General features: G+C 58.3%; 1 protein-coding gene across 1 annotated transcript; it reads left to right on the forward strand.

Annotated features, from left to right (window-relative positions):
• Positions 1 to 273: 273 nt before the first annotated feature.
• On the forward strand, positions 274 to 16041 carry SERINC2 (serine incorporator 2). The gene is made up of 10 exons (XM_084222728.1): positions 274 to 405; positions 9860 to 10021; positions 11200 to 11387; positions 11535 to 11614; positions 11726 to 11863; positions 11976 to 12145; positions 13153 to 13243; positions 13356 to 13491; positions 14550 to 14771; positions 15300 to 16041. The coding sequence occupies exons 1-10, from the start codon at positions 367 to 369 to the stop codon at positions 15436 to 15438; spliced, it is 1365 nt and encodes a 454-aa protein (XP_084078854.1). The 5' UTR covers positions 274 to 366; the 3' UTR covers positions 15439 to 16041.
• Positions 16042 to 16514: the final 473 nt, after the last annotated feature.

Raw genomic sequence — 16514 nt, forward strand, 5'->3', positions numbered from 1 at the left:
CAGACAGGGCTCCTGGCCATCCCCCCCAGTCCTGGCGATGTCCCCATGGCGCGGGTGGGGTCTCCTCGGCGGTAACCGGGGACGGGAGGACGATGAAAGGGCGAGGGAGGGGGATGGAGAGGATGGAGAAGAGGGTGGAGTGAGGATGCAGGAGCCATGGAGGGACTCCCCTGCGGGCGGGAGGGGGCCCGGACCCCCCTCGCTCTCCCTCCGCCGCCGTAGGGGCCGCCCCGGGGGAGGCGCGGCGGGCGCGGCCGCCCCGAGCTCCCGGTCCGGGCGGAGCCAGGGCGGCGGCGGCGGCGGCGGAGGGGACCGGGAGCCGGGAGCCGGGAGCCGGGAGCAGGAGCCGGGAGCGGCGGCAGCACGATGGGGGCCTGTCTCGGGGTCTGCTCCCTGCTCAGCTGCGTGAGTGCCCGCCCGGAGCGGGGGGAGCGCGGGCACCGGCGCTGTCGCGCTGCCGCAGCGGCGGGCGCGGCCCACGGCGGGCGGGTCGGGGCCGCTGCGCGTCCGGAGGAGGGTCCCGGGGACCCGGGGAGGGCTGAGCGACACCCCGGGGATGTGCCCCGCTACCCCCGAACGCGGAGGGGTCCCAGGGATGCCGGGAGGGTGATGCAGGGGACCCCTGGGGGAGGCACCCCGGTGTGGATACGGGGGACCCCCGGCAGGAGCCACCCCTGGATATGGGGGGCTGCTGGGGACCCCCGAGGCTGTTCCTGCCCTGTGTATCCGGGGGGATGCGGGGGACCCCCGAGGCTGTTCCTGCCCTGTGTATCCGGGGGGATGCGGGGGACCCCCGAGGCTGTTCCTGCCCCGTGTAGCCGGGGGGATGCGGGGGACCCCCGGAGGATGCACCCCTGTGTGTGTACAAGGGGTATGGGGAGACCCCTGGATATGGAGGGGTTCAGGGGGTGCATCCCTCGGTGGCTGAGGGGTGTGGGGGATTCTCGGAGCAGGGGATCCCACTGCAGCCACGGTATCCATGGGACACACAGAGCTCACTCCAGAGGGCTCTGGGGCCGTGGTGGAGGGGAATGGGGTGGGTGGTGCACCCCAGGGCACCTGGGGCAGGTGGGAAGCCGGAGCAGCCATGTCCTGCTGGCCCTGGAGGACTGGGGGGTCCCGGCCCCACCACGCAATGAGAAGCTGGGGGTCCTGCCTGGTTCCTCTGCTGAGCCCCAGAGTGGGGGTGGAGGGAGAGAAGGAGCTGGGACAGGGGTGCAGGAGGCGGTGTGGGGGGTGCCATGGCCCAGGGCAGGTGATTTGGGGTGCCATGGCCCAGGGCAGGAGCACAGAGTGTGATTTGGGGTGCCATGGCCTAGGGCAGGCACAGACTGTGTGATTTGGGGTGCCAGGGCCTAGGGCAGGCCCAGGCTGTGTGTTTGGGGTGCCATGGCCCAGGGCAGGCTTAGGGCAGGTGATTTGGGGTGCCATGGCCCAGGGCAGGCCCAGGCTGTGTGTTTGGGGTGCCATGGCCCAGGGCAGGCTTAGGGCAGGTGATTTGGGGTGCCATGGCCTAGGGCAGGCGATTTGGGGTGCCATGGCCCAGGGCAGGCCCAGGCTGTGTGATTGGGGTGCCATGGCCCAGGGCAGGCCCAGGCTGTGTGTTTGGGGTGCCATGGCCCAGGGCAGGCTTAGGGCAGGTGATTTGGGGTGCCATGGACCGGGGCAGACCCAGGCTATCTGTTTGGGGTGCCATGGCCCTGGGCAGGCTCAGGCTGTGTGTTTGGGGTGCCATAGCCCAGGGTACATGCAGGCTGTGTGTTCAGGGTGCTGTGCCCTGAGACGTGGAGTGTGTGGTTCAGGTGACGCAGGCACCTGCCCACAGCAGCACTTCCTGCCCTGGCAGTGCCTCACCTGTGGGCACGGAGCCAGGGCAGGGCAGTGGAACCAGCCTGGGAGCTGCCGGCCTGGAAACCTGGGAATGGGACCTGTTTTGTAACCTGACCTCAGAGTGCAGGAGGTTTAACGAACAGGATGTTTGGAAATGAGGGGTGGGAGGGAGGGTGGTCTGCACGGCCCCCTCTGTAACACATTCCTGTGCTTTTCCTTATGGACAGGTATTGGGAGAGCAGGGAGTTACTCCAGTGCAGGGATGTGGAGGTTTCTTTATTAATTCTGGATTTTTTTTCTCCTCAAAAACTGCTGTGGCTCAGACTGTGGTAACAGTAGAGTCACTGTGTAGGTTTAATTTTCCTGTTCCTTCCTGTGGAAGTCGTTGATGAAGGGGCTGGTTTTGTACAGCTGGTCTGAGCTGGAGAGCAACACTGAAAAAAAACCAAACTGAATGAAACATTCCCTCTAGTCTGTGTAATTATTAAAAAGAATTACTTTTAATAAGCTTTTTAAAAATTTTGTTGTTCCTTCCAGTGAGCCTGGCTGGTGGGGCTGTTCTAACACCAGTCTGAGCTGAAAAACCACAGCACTGAAAAAACCCCAAACCAAACTAAAAACCCACCTACTCCTTTTTTTTTTTTTTAATTGTTATTTTTAACAAGAACATCCTGACTAACTCCTTCTGCTCTGCCTGCATCCCTTGAGTCACAGCACCACGAGATTGCCAAGCCCTTCCTTCAGCGCTTTCCCACTACAAGCTGAGTGAAACCTTGAATCACAAAAGGTGAATTTCTCTGTCCCTGCCTCCTGTGCTCCTCCAGGCTTTGCCCATGAGCAGTGAGATCACTCTGAGCTCCCTTCCTGGGTGACAGGCTTGGAGTCACCAGCAGAAGGCTGCCCCAGCCAGAGGAAAGCCTGGAGGCTTGGCCAGTCCTTTGACACCCCCTGGGGACACTCAAACTTGTGGCACCCATCCAAGGCCACCTGCCAGGCAGGAAGGCCACCAGGCTGTGGGGATGGGGTGGGATGGGTGCTGATTAACCTGGGGGTAGGGTGGGATGGGTGCTGATTAACCTGCTGCTCGTTAATTTGGCCGCAGACAAACACCGGCTGCTTGGCATGGCTTTGGGTTGACTCACTCTGGGTGTACCTGGGACTGCTGGGGTGAAGGCAGCTGGCAGGTGGGGTGGTGTAGCCGGGGTGGTGCAGTTGGGGTGGTGTAACTGGGGTGGTGTAGTTGGGTTGTGGTGTAGTTGGGTTGTAGTGGGGTGGTGTAGTTGGGGTGGTATAGTTGGGGTGGTGTAGTTGGGTTGTGGTGTAGTTGGGTTGTGATGTAGTTGGGTTGTAGTGTGGTGGTGTAGTTGGGGTGGTGTAATCGGGGTGATGTTATTGGGGTGGTGTAACTGGGGTGGTGTTGTTGGGTTGTGATGGGATGGTGTAGTTGGGGTGATGTAACTGAGATGGTGTAATTGGGGTGGTGTAGTTGGGGTGGTGTAGCTGGGGTGGTGTAGTTGGGTTGTGGTGTAGTTGGGGTGGTGTAGATGGGTCGTAGTGGGGTGGTATAGTTGGGGTGGTGTAGTTGGGGTGGTGTAGTTGGGTTGTGGTGTAGTTGGGTTGTAGTGGGGTGGTGTAGTTGGGGTGATGTAACTGGGGTGGTGTAGTTGGGTTGTGGTGTAACTGGGGTGATGTAATTGGAGTGGTATAGTTGGGGTGGTGTAGTTGGGTTGTGGTGTAGTTGGGTTGTGGTGTAGTTGGGTTGTAGTTGGGGTGGTATAGTTGGGGTGGTGTAGTTGGGGTGATGTTATTGGGGTAGTGTAATTGGGATGACGTATTGGGTTGTGATGGGATGGTGTAGCTGGGGTGGTGTAATTGCGGTGGTGTAGCTGGGGTGGTGTAGTTGGGTTGTGGTGTAGTTGGGGTGGTGTAGTTGGGTCGTAGTGGGGTGGTATAGTTGGGGTGCTGTAACTGGGGTGGTGTAATTGGGGTGCTGTAACTGGGGTGGTGTAGTTGGGGTGCTGTAACTGGGGTGGTGTAGTTGGGTTGTGGTGTAGTTGGGTTGTGGTGGGTTGTAGTTGGGTTGTGGTGTAGTTGGGTTGTGGTGGGGTGGTATAGTTGGGGTGGTGTAATTGGGGTGATGTTATTGGGGTGGTGTAATTGGGATGGCATAGTTGGGTTGTGATGGGATGGTGTAGCTGGGGTGGTGTAATTGGGATAGTGTAACTGGGGTGGTGTAGTTGGGTTGTGGTGTAATTGGGGTGGTGTAATTGGGGTGGTGTAACTGGGCTGGTGTAGTTGGGTTGTGGTGTAGTTGGATTGTAGTGGGGTGGTGTAGTTGGGGTGGTGTAGTTGGGGTGGTGCTGTGGGTCAGTGTGGTTGGGGTGATGTTGGGAGGGTGTTTTTGGGTTGCAGTTCTTGGGGTGATGTTGGGCTGGTGTAGGTTGGTTGGTGTAGTTGGGCTGCTGTTGTTGGGGTGGTGTAGCTGGGGTGATGCAGTTGGGCTGGTGTAGTTGGGTTGGTGGTGTCGGGGTGCTGCTGTGGGTCAGTGCTGTTGGGTGATGTTGTTGGGCTGGTGTAGGTTGGTGTAGTTGGGCTGCTGTTGTTGGGGTGATGTAATTGGGGTGGTGTAGTTGGGTTGGTGTTGTTGGGGTGGTGTGGGTGGGTGTTTTTGAGTTGGTACTGGGGTGGCATAGTGGGGCTGGTGTTCTTGGGTTGGTGCTGTTGGGGTGCTATAGTGGGGCTGATGTTGGCTGGGTGGTTTTGGGTTGATGCTGGGCTGGTGGAGTTTGGTTGGTTGTGTTGGGCTGGTGTTGGGGTGGTGTAGTTGGGTTGGTGGTTTGGGGTGATGTTGGGTGGGTATGTTTGAGTTGGTATTGTTGGGGTGGTGTAGCTGGGTTGGTGTTGGGGTGATGTTGGGCTGGTGTAGTTGGGCTGTTGTTTTTGGGATGGTGTAGTTGGGAGGATGTATTTGGGGTGGTGTAGTGGGGTAGGTGGTGTGGGTCAGGGTTGTTGGGGTGATGTTGGGTGGCTGGTTTTGGGTTGGTGTTGTTGGTTGTAGTTTGGTCGGTTGTGTTGGGCTGGTGTTGGTGTAGTTGGGCTGTTGGGGTGGTAGAGTTGGGATGATGTAATTGGGGTGGTGTAGTTGGGCTGGTGGGGAGGGTTGGTGTTCTTGGGGCGATATTGGGGTGGTGTTGTGATGGTGGAGTTGGGGTGATATAATTGGGGTGGTGGAGTTGGGGTGATATAATTAGTGGGTTGGTGGTTTGGCTTGGTGTTGTTGGGGTGGTGTTTTTGGGCTGGTGGTGTTGGACTGGTGTGGTTCAGTCAGTCGTGTTGGGCTGGTGTTGGTGTAGTTGGGCTGTGGTTGGGGTGGTGTTGGGCAGGTGTTGGGTTGCTGTACCTGGGTTGGTGTAGTTGGGTTGCTGCAGTTGATCTGGTGCTGGTGTAGTTGGCCTGGTGTTATGTTGTGGGGATGATGTAATTGCACTGGTGGTGTAGCTTGGTGTCGTTAGTGTGGTGTTAGGTGGGTGTTTTTGGGTTGGTGTTGGGGTGATGCTGTTGGTTTGGGGTGATGTTGCTGGATGATCTTTTTGGGAGGGTGGTGTTGGACTGGTGTAACTGGATCAGTTGTGTTGGGCTGGTGATGGTGTAGTTGGCTGGTAGAGTTTGGGTGCTGTTGTTGGGGTGAAATTATTGGGGTGCTGTTTTTTGGGTGCTGTTCCTGTATGGATGTATTTGCAGGGCTGGTTTTGGGGTGCTGTTCCTGTATGGGTGGATTTGGGATGCTCTTTTGGGGTGCTGGTGCTGTATGGGTGTTTTTTGGTGTGCTGTTCCTGTATGGGTATTTTTTGGGGTGCTGTTTCTATATCGGTGTATTTGGGGTGCTGTTTTTGGGGTGCTGTTGCTGTATGGGTGTATTTTGGGTGCTGGTGCTCTATGGGTGTTTTTGGGGTGCTGTTGCTGTATGGGTGTATTTGGTGTGCTGTTTTTGGGGTGCTGTTCCTGTATGGGTGTTTTTGGGGTGCTGTTTTTGGGGTGCTGTTGCTGTATGGGTGTTTTTGGGGTGCTGTTTTTGGGGCGCTGTTGCTGTATGGGTGTATTTGGTGTGCTGTTTTTGGGGTGCTGTTCCTGTATGGGTGTTTTTGGGGTGCTGGTGCTGTATGGGTGTTTTTGGGGTGCTGTTGCTGTATGGGTGTATTTGGAATGCTGGTTTTGGGGTGCTGGTGCTGTATGGGTGTTTTTTGGGGTTCTGTTCCTATATGGGTGTTTTTGGGGTGCTCTTCCTGTATGGATGGATTTGGGGCGCTCTTTTTGAGTTCTGGTGCTGTATGGGTGGTTTTGGGTTGCTGTTTTTGGGTGCTGTTCCTGTATGGTTGTATTTTGGGTGCTGTTTCTATATGGGTGTATTTGGGGTGCTGCTTTTGGGATGCTGTTGCTCTATGGGTGTATTTGGGGTGCTGGTGCTGTGTGGGTGCTTTTGGGGTGCTGTTTTTGGGGTGCTCTTGCTGTATGGGTGTACTTGGGGTGCTGTTGCTGTATGGGTGTATTTGGGGTGCTGGTGCTGTATGGGTGGTTTTGGGTTGCTGTTTTTGGGGTGCTGTTCCTGTATGGGTGTATTTGGGGTGCTGTCTTTGGGGTGCTGTTGCTATATGGGTGTTTTTGGGGTGCTGTTGCTATATGGGTGTTTTTGGGGTGCTGGTGCTGTATGGGTATATTTGGTGTGCTGTTTTTGGGGTGCTGTTGCTGTATGGGTGTATTTGGTGTGCTGTTTTTGGGGTGCTGTTGCTGTATGGGTGTATTTTGGCTGCTCTTGCTGTATGGGTGTACTTGGGGTGCTGTTGCTGTATGGGTGTTTTTGGGGTGCTGTTGCTGTATGGGTGATTTTGGGGTGCTGTTTTTGGGGTGCTGTTCCTGTATGGGTGTTTTTGGTGTGCTGTTTTTGGGGTGCTGTTGCTGTATGGGTGTTTTTGGGGTGCTGTTTTTGGGGTGCTGTTGCTGTATGGGTGTATTTGGGGCCCATGTGGTGTGTCCCTTGTCCTGCTCTGGCCATGCTCTCCCGGGCCCTGGGCAGGAGGGATGGGAGCAGCCCTGACGTGCGCTGAGGTGAGCTGTGCTCAAGGAGGAAGTCCACATTGAAATCGGAGAGTTTAATCATCCACCAGCAGCTGAAAACCGACACTTCCTCATTAACCCCCGGCTCTCCTGCTGCTGCAGCCACTTCCCTCGCTGTTTTTTTCCATCCTGCTCTTTATCCCTTCACAGTGTTCACATTTTGGGGCAACTTTAAAAATCTTTGGAAGGAGAATCAGAGTGCCCAGCACTGCTAGGAGCGTCTTCCTTGCTGTTAACCATTGTTTTTTAAAGAAAAAGACTGGAATCAGGAGTGCCCAGGCAGCTGGAGGGGTCAGTGTGGGGCACAAAGGGTTCCTTGGCTTCACTGTGAAGGAGCTTTCAGAGAGTGATCCTAAGAGGATATCCCAAAAAGAATCCACGGAGCAGAGCAGTGGGATGGGGATGCTGTATCCCGTTACCTCAGTGGCTGTGAAACCCGAAATACAACCAGGGAGTTTGGCTGTGTGAGAGATATCCTGCAAAAAAAACCTCCAGGGATGCTGCAGGCTCCCAAAAACCTTGTGCTTGGTGGAGAGAGACCAGGGGATCCACGGAGCTGCTGCAGGGCTGGAGCCCCTCTGGAGCCAGGCTGGAGAGCTGGGGGGGCTCCCCTGGAGAGGAGAAGGCTCCAGGGAGAGCTCAGAGCCCTGGCAGGGCCTGAAGGGGCTCCAGGAGAGCTGCAGAGGGACTGGGGAGGACAAGGATGGAGGGACAGGAGCCAGGGAATGGCTGCCAGTGCCAGAGGGCAGGGCTGGATGGGATCTTGGGAATTGGGAATTGTTCCCTGGCAGGGTGGGCAGGGGCTGGGCTGGAATTGCCAGAGCAGCTGTGACTGCCCCTGGATCCCTGGCAGTGCCCAAGGCCAGGCTGGACATTGGGGCTGGAGCACCTGGCACAGTGGGAGGTGTCCCTGCCAGGGCAGGGGGGGCTCTGGGTGGGATTTCAGGTCCCTCCCATCCCAAACCATTCCAGGATTCCTGGATATTTGGATCACTCCTTGCCTCTTTCACCCTTCACATCACCAGCTGAAATTCCTTCCCCAACACAAATCAGGGAGGAAGGAATTCCTGGCACGTTCTCCATGAAAAGGGCTCTCACTTGGACTCCTCCTTCCTGCGACCACGACACCAAAAATGTCCAAAATTACCCCAAATTCCACTTCCTGTCTTTGGAGAAGCTCCAGACCCAAACAGACCCAGCTCCAGTCACTGACCTCCCACATGAGTCTGAAGCTTCATTTACTGCATAAATTCATTTTAAAGTTTCATGGGTGGGCAGGGGCTGGGCTGGAATTGCCAGAGCAGCTGGGGCTGCCCCTGGATCCCTGGCAGTGCCCAAGGCCAGGCTGGACATTGGGGCTGGAACACCTGGGACAGGGGGAGGTGTCCCTGCCATGGCAGGAGTGGGATGGGATGGTCTGAACCCCCAAATCCACACCTTCCTAAGCAACACCAAACCTCATGGTTTTCCTGTTCAAATCTGCTGATTTTGGGACTGGTGCTTTTTGTTTCAGTTGGCACGGAAAGAGGAGGAGCTGCAGGTGTGGATGGAGGACTCAGGGGCTTTGCTGCATCAGATGATGCAGTAATTCTGCATTTAAAGGGATTTTTGTTGTTGTTCTGCATTTTTTTTTTAATTTGAAGGGAAATACAGTAACGCTGGTGCATTTTAATGCACTCTGATGCACGTGGTGCATTTAATGAGGCTGAAATGAAGCAGTCTTTAATTGAAAGCCATTTTCCCATGCTTCCAAGTTAAAAACACAATGTGATGCCTCTGAGCAGCTCCTGGAGGGGCAGGATGAGAGTTCCCATGGGATCCCTTGGGTCCCTCACCCACCCCAGCTCCTGTGGGTACCATCAGCTCAACACAGCTGTTCATGGGGCAGGGGTGTGGGGCAGGCATGGGATCAGAGGAATAAGTCAGGAAGGAGTAGATTTTCCTCAAATAATGGTGTGCTTATGCTTAAAAAATATTCAGAGCCACCTTTGGTGATTTGGGGGCATCAAAGTGGTCGCTTGTGCTGAGGGAGCCACACACAGCAGCTCCACACCTGGTTTTGTTTTCTGCCATGTCCATTTTTTAAGCTGATTCCAACAATGAGAAATGTATATTTGAGTCAATACCGAGCCATCTTTAATTCACACCGAGCTCAGGCCCTGATTTGGAAGCACGTGGCCATAATAAACACACAACTCATGCACCTCCCTCAACAGCAGGAGGGAGCAGGGCCCTTCCCCTGCCTGCTGTGCTGAAGCCCAGGAGAGGAGGAGCTGTTCCAAGGGAACGAGGTTTATTCTGCACTGGAAACCCCCAGCAATGTTTTAGTATCAGTGAGTTTGGGTTTCCTCAGCCAGGATTTCCCTGCTCTGGCACATTCCAGAGTCTCTGGAATGGGTGCACCTGGCAGCACTGCTGGTTTTGGGGTGCCAGCACCCACTGGGGACTCTCGGGGATGCTGTGCCTCAGTTTCCCCACCTGTCAAGCAGCCTTTGCAGAGGGGAAGGACGGCAGGATGAGTTGATTCCCTCATGGTGCTGATGCAAATATCTTCCCATCCTGGATTTCACTAAAAGGGCAGCCTGAAATTGTCTTGGAAACCACATTTTTATACAAAAAGGAGGCTCCTGCAGGGCAGGGCTTGCTTTGATCAGGTCCTTGCATGGAGCAAAAAACATGAGGGTGTCTCCAGACTCCGGGTGTCATTTTCCACACTGGCTGTTCCTGCAGCTTTCAGTTTTCAGCAACATTTTGGTGAATTTGGTGCCATTTCCATGAGGTCCTGCAGGCTGTGGGTTGTGGTGGGAGTAGCTCTAGGCATCAGTGTGGATTCCCAGGCTGATCTCCTTAAGGATCAAGCTGGGCACGTGTTTTGGGGCCAGTTTCTCCTCCTCATCACAGGCTGCTCTCCTTGCAGGTGTCATGTCTTTGTGGCTCTGCCCCGTGCCTGCTCTGTGGCTGCTGCCCCTCGACCAAGAACTCCACCATCTCCCGCCTCCTCTTCACCTTCTTCCTCTTCCTCGGCACCCTGGTGTCCATCATCATGATCATCCCGGGCGTGGAGAAGGAGTTGCACAAGGTAAAGAACTCCTGGAGGTCGCTGGGAAGAAACGACCCAGCTTGTGGTGGGGACTTGAGGCTGAATCAAAAAAGGGAATTTTTGGGTCATGATGTGCTTTTGTTCCTCTTTTTTCTGAGCACCTCACTGGGAGCAGGGATTATCAGCCCTGGTTTTCCATCGAGGGGAAAACGCAGTGGGATCATTTCATGCAATTTTTAGTTTTCCCAGATGTCTCCCAGGAAAGTTTCCTACATCCCATTTTTTGGGGTTCAACTGATGACTTGCAAGTCAGGGAGGGGGGACATCAGGTGGAGAGAGCAGGGCTCTGCCAGCTGAGCTGGGCTTTAGGGAAAAGCTGGTTTCATGCCAGCTTTCCACTGACTGGCTGGGTGGCTTTCTCTGTGTCACCTCAGGCAAGTGGCATTGGAGCAGTCATGGTCTGGCCCATCCTTGGTGGCACCAGGGCTCGTGGTGGGTGTGGAGTCACAGAATGGTTTGGGTTGAAAGGAACCTCAAAGCCCTTCCACCCTGTGCCATGGCAAGAGACACCTTCCGCTGCTCCAAGCCCTGTCCTATCGTAGATATTTTTGCCCCTGATGAAGGGAGAAATGATGAGGAGGACTCCATCTTATCAGAAGGCCAATTAATTACTTTATTTTACTATATTATTCTATAGTATATTACATTATATTCCATTACATCTAAACTGAATCTGCCAAGCACTCAACTGCACACAACTGCCCAGAATCTCGTGACTGTCAGCCCACAGTCCCAACTCACACACACAGAGCTGGATTCAATTGGTCAGTGAATCAAAACACTCACACCAGAATCCAATTATCAATTCCCTTCAGGTAAACAATCTTCCACAATGCATTCCACTTGTGAACAACACAGCAGCAGTAAATGGGATAAGAATTATTTTTCCTTTCTCTGAGGTTCAGAGTATGTGAAACCCAGAAGTATCCTTGGGAAGAATTGTGCCTTGTTTTTCTCTGTGAAGAGAAATTGCCTACACTGTCCAGCCTGGCCTGGGCCACTTCCAGAGGTCCAGGGGCAGCTGCAGCTGAGGCTGCTTCACAATGGAGAAGCTGATCTTCAATCCAACCAGCAGATCTCTGATCCAGACCTTCCCACAACCATCAATCCCCGTAGGACGTGCTGAGGTGATGCTCACTCTCCCATCGCTGTTTCAGCTCCCCGGTTTCTGTGAAGGCAGTGGCTCGGTGCTGGGGGTCCAGACCAACGTGGACTGCAGCAGCTTCCTGGGCCACAAGGCCGTGTATCGCATGGGCTTCGCCATGGCCGCCTTCTTCTGCCTCTTCGCCGTGCTCATGGTGTGCGTGCGCAGCAGCAAGGACCCGCGGGCCGCCCTGCAGAACGGGTGCGTGCGCGCCCCTCGGTCCCGGGCTGGAGGGGTGGGATGGGCAGGACCCCCATGGGCAGGACCCCCATGGGCAGGACCCCCATGGGCAGGACCCCCATCCCCTCCCTGCCAGGTGCACACCGTGCCTCCTCTCTCCTCCCACAGCTTCTGGTTCTTCAAGTTCCTGGCGCTGGTGGGGATCACGGTGGGCGCCTTCTACATCCCCGACGGCACCTTCACGTCAGGTGAGGAGCTGCCCGTGCCCTCCTGGGCGCCTCTGCACGGGATCAAAGCCAGGGCTGCGTCCCCAAGTCTCATTTGCCCTGTTCTCAGCTGGTTTTTCTCCTCCCCTCAAGTCTGGTTCTACTTTGGTGTGGTCGGCTCCTTCCTGTTCATCCTCATCCAGCTCGTGCTGCTCATCGACTTCGCGCACTCCTGGAGCCAGCGGTGGCTGCACAACGCGGAGCAGGGCAGCGCCAAGGGCTGGTACGCAGGTGGGTGTGCTGGGTACCCCTGCTTTTGGGGCTCAGCTCATCCCAGGGCCGGTCAGGCTGAGCTGGCTGGCAGTGGGAGCTCTGCTCCAGCCTCTCTGGTGTCCTCCCGCAGCTCTCTGCACCGTCACCTTCATCTTCTATGCTGCTTCCATCGCAGCCATTGTGCTGCTCTACATCTACTACACCAAGCCCGAGGGCTGCACGGAGGGCAAGGCCTTCATCAGCATCAACCTCATCCTCTGCCTCATCGTCTCGGTTGTGTCCATCCTGCCCAAGATCCAGGTGAGGCAGTGGGGAGCACACAGGAGCAACTGGGGCTATGTCATCCTGGGGTACAGGAACACCCAGGGCTGTGTCACCCTGGGGTACAGGAGCAGCCAGGGGGTGGGGCTGTGTCACCCCAGGGTACAGGAGAAGCTGGGACTGTGTCACCCTGGGGTACAGGAGCACCCAAGGGGTTGGGGCTGTGTCACCCTGGGGTACAGGAGCAGCCAGGGCTGTCACCCTGGGGTACAGGAACACCCAAGGGGCTGCGGCTGTGTCACCCCAGGGTACAGGAGCAGCCAGGGCTGTGTCACTCTGGGGTACAGGAACACCCAGGGCTGTGTCACTCCGGGGTACAGGAGCACCCAGGAGCAGCCAGGGCTGTGTCACCCTAGGGTACAGGAGCACCCAGGGCTTGTCACCCTGGGGTACAGGAGCAGCCAGGGCTGTGTCACCCTAGGGTACAGGAGCACCCAGGGCTGTGTCACCCTGGGGTACAGGAGCACCCAAGGGGCTGGGGCTGTGTTACCCCAGGGCACAGGAACACCCAGGACTGTGTCACCCTGGGGTACAGGAGAAGCTGGGACTGTGTCACCCTAGGGTACGGGAATACCCAGGGCTGTGTCACCCTAGGGTACAGGAGCAGCCAGGGCTGTGTCACTCCGGGGTACAGGAGCAGCCAGGGCTGTGTCACCCCAGGGTACAGGAGCAGCCAGGGCTGTCACCCCAGGGTACAGGAGCACCCAAGGGACTGGGGCTGTGTCACCCTGGGGTACAGGAGCAGCCAGGGCTGTCACCCCAGGGTACAGGAGCACCCAGGAGCACTCAGGGCTGTGTCACCCTGGGGTACAGGAGCACCCAAGGGGCTGGGGCTGTGTCACCCTGGGGTACAGGAGCACCCAGGGCTGTGTCACCCCGGGGTACAGGAGCAGCCAGGGCTGTGTCACCCCACGGTACAGGAGCACCCAGGGCTGTGTCACCCCACGGTACAGGAGCACCCCAAGTTCCCACTGTTGTGTTTGCAGGAGGCTCAGCCACACTCGGGGCTGCTGCAGGCATCACTCATCGCCCTCTACACCATCTACGTCACCTGGGCCGCCCTGGCCAACGTGCCGAGTAAGCCAGACACCTCGTGGGCTTTGGGGAGGGGTGGCTGGGGCAGGAGCACTCACTGCAGTGGCTGTGTGTCCCTCTGTGTCCCCGGGAGCTCACCCGTGTGTCCCCCCAGGCCAGCGCTGTAACCCCACGCTGCTGCTGAGGAACAGCACTGCCTCAGCCGCGGCCGCCGAGCCGCTGACAACCTGGTGGGACGCCCCGAGCATCGTGGGGCTGGTCATCTTCATCCTCTGCACCCTCTTCATCAGGTGAGTGCTTGGCTCTGGTCCCCAGGGCTGTCCCCAGGGTGTGTGCAGCCAGCAGCACGCCCAGGGGGCACAGCCTGCAGGACAGATGGCCGAGGCAGGGCTGGGCTGGCAGGGCCACAGGCACCCAGGCTTTTGTCCCCGGGGCTGGGCAGCACCGCTGGAGCCCCACAGGAGGAACTTTCCTGGCAGGGGCTGCACTTTGGCTCTCTCTCAGTCCTCCCTGGGGAGGCTGGCAGGGGTTGCAGGTTTATGGCATTTGTCCTTGCTGCCCCTCACATCCCCCTGCCCCACAAAGAGCCCCAAGCCAGAGCCCCAGCCCCGAGCACAGAGCCATGGGAGGGCCTCTGGAGGGGGGGGTCACACCTTGGTCCAGGGGTTTTGTCACCAAAGGCTCTTTGTCCAGCCATCCCTGTCCCCAGGGACACAGGCCTGAACACAGTCACAGTTTTAGGGTTTCCCCACAGCCCCAAATTGCTCTGCCTGTCCTGGGGGAGGCCCCAAGGACAGAACCCCTGCCTTGGGGTGGCCTTACCAGATCAATCACTGGATGCCCTCCCTCGACCTGCAGGCAGTGCTTTGCCTGAGCAGCCCAGGACACTGTCACCTTCTGCAGCAGGGACTCGCTGCTGCCTCGTGCTCCCCCCGGTACCCAGCAGCACCCCCAGGGCCTTTCCTGGAGCTGTTTTCCAGCTGAGTGGCCCCCATTCCACACTGCAGCCTGGAGCTGTTCTACCCAGGGGCAAAACCTCCCTCTTCATTCTCTTTGTTGAGCTGGACGAGGTTCCAGTCAGCCTTCAGTGCCCAAAGGGGTTCGGAGAGAGGCTTCACACCGGGGTGACAGAGATTTTGGGGTTTCCCACAACCTGTGTACCCCAAGCTGCCCTGACTGCCCTGTACCCAAAGGGGCTCCAGGAGAGCTGCAGAGCTGGCTAAGGGCCACAGGCAGAGTTTTTAGGGTTTTCCAACATGCTACATCCTCCAAACTGCCCTGGGGACGACAGCCCCGCCATGGGGGCAGTGCCCAAGGGGTGTTGATCCCGCTGCCCCTCTGCCCGCAGCCTCCGCTCCTCGGACCACCCGCAGGTGAACAAGCTGATGCTGACGGAGGAGAGCGGGGCCGGGGCCGGGGCCGGGGCCGGGCCGGGCGGGGCGGAGGAGGGCGGCGTGCACCGCGCCTACGACAACGAGCAGGACGGCGTCTCCTACAACTACACCTTCTTCCACCTCTGCCTCCTCCTCGCCGCCCTCTACATCATGATGACCCTCACCAACTGGTACAGGTGAGAGCTGCCATGGGCACCCAGGGCTGTCCCCGTTCCCGCAGGTCCCCTCCTCCCGGGCTGCTGGTGCTGGGCACAGCTGGGGTGTGTCAGGCTGCTGGACGTGCTCCCTTATCGGCGTTGATTATTATTAGAGTTGTGCCTGGGCTTGCCAGCGTCCTCTGCTGCAGCCCGGGATCCCTTGGGAGGAGGGGGAGCAGGGACCGAGGCGGAGGCTGCAGCATTGGGGTCACACCCAGGGTGGCAGCAGTGGGGTCACACCCTGGGGTGGCTGCAGCAGTGGGGGGGTCACACCCAGGGGTGGCAGCAGTGTTGGGGTCACACTCTGGGGTGGCAGCAGCATTGGGGTCACACCCAGGGGTGGCAGCAGTGGGGGGGTCACACCCAGGGGTGGCTGCAGCTTTGGGGTCACCCCCAGGGGTGGCACCAGCCACGGGGCACCCCCGTGTTCCCTGGGGGCACCCGTCCCTCCCGGGACACCGGCAGGGTGTCACAGCAACGGGTGCCACCCTCCCGTGGCTGTTCCAGGCCGGACGAGAGCTTGCAGGTGCTGAGCAGCCCCTGGACGGCCGTGTGGGTGAAGATCTGCTCCAGCTGGGCCGGGCTCCTGCTCTACCTCTGGACCTTGGTGGCTCCGCTGCTGCTGCCGGACCGGGACTTCAGCTGAGGTGGCCCTGGACGTGCTGCTGCCATCGTGGCTGTGTCCCTCGAGGCTGGGGACAGCCCCAGCTCTGCCTCAGTCTCTGTTCTGCACGCAGGAACTGCTGTGATGGGTTGTGCCTTCTTGCAGCTCTTTTGTTTTAATTTGAAAGGGATGAAGTGCCAAGCAGAGAAAATGAAGGGCTGGGAGAGACCTGAGGGTGGTTTTAAAGCTCTCATCATCTCCGTGTTTGTGTAGTGCCTTTGGCAGTGCCTCCAGACCCTCTCAGCCCAGCAGACACCACTGCCTTGCCTTGGGAGAGCTTGGTTCTCCCCAGCTGCTGGTGCCCCGTGAGGGATGGGTCCCTCTTGGTGCCTTTTGGGGTCTCTGGGCTCTGGTGGGGTAGCTGGACCCAGGCCCTGGCTGGTGTTGTGTCCCCAGAGGGAAACACATCCCGGGGACTCGTGCCTGGGGGCCGAGGTGCTGCTGTGTGCCAGCCTCGGTGGTGGCCCCAGCTCCCCGGGGCTGTCCCAGCAGGGCACAGCTCCCTGTCCCCTGCGGGGCACGGGTCAGGTGTCCCACAGGCCTGGCCCCAGCTCTGCCTCGTTAGTGAACTTGCCTTTGGAATAAACACGGTTTCTTTGGATTTGGCCGTTTGGAGTCTTTCCTGGTGGGTGGGGGCCCGCGAGGAGGAGGGAGTGGGATGTTTTAAACTGACCCCACGGCGGGGTGGGGGCACAGCTGGCTGCCCGGGGCTGCAGGCAGGGCTGGCATCGCTTTGGGGCATGGAAACTCGGAGCCCTGGACCCCATTGCCAGCCTGTGACACCCCGGGAGCCGGGGTGGTGGTGAGCAAAGAGGGGTGCAAACCACGGGGTGCGAAACGCGGGGTGCAGACCATGCCCAGGGATGGGGTGAGCTCCGTGCGGGGCGCTCCCGGTGCTGGGGGCACAGAGCCGGGAGTGGCCCCGGCTGGGAGCTCACCTGGCAGGAGGTGCCGGCGCTGGTACGGGTGAGAGCTGCCCTGCGGCAGCCGCGGGCCGGGCAGTGCCCGCTGCCCACCGTGCAGCCCAGCCCTGCGTGTCCGGCTGTGCAGCCCGTCCT

The sequence above is a fragment of the Fringilla coelebs genome (genome assembly GCF_963513975.1).
Source record: "Fringilla coelebs genome assembly, chromosome: 28".
In the NCBI taxonomy this organism is placed as follows: Eukaryota; Metazoa; Chordata; class Aves; order Passeriformes; family Fringillidae; genus Fringilla; species Fringilla coelebs.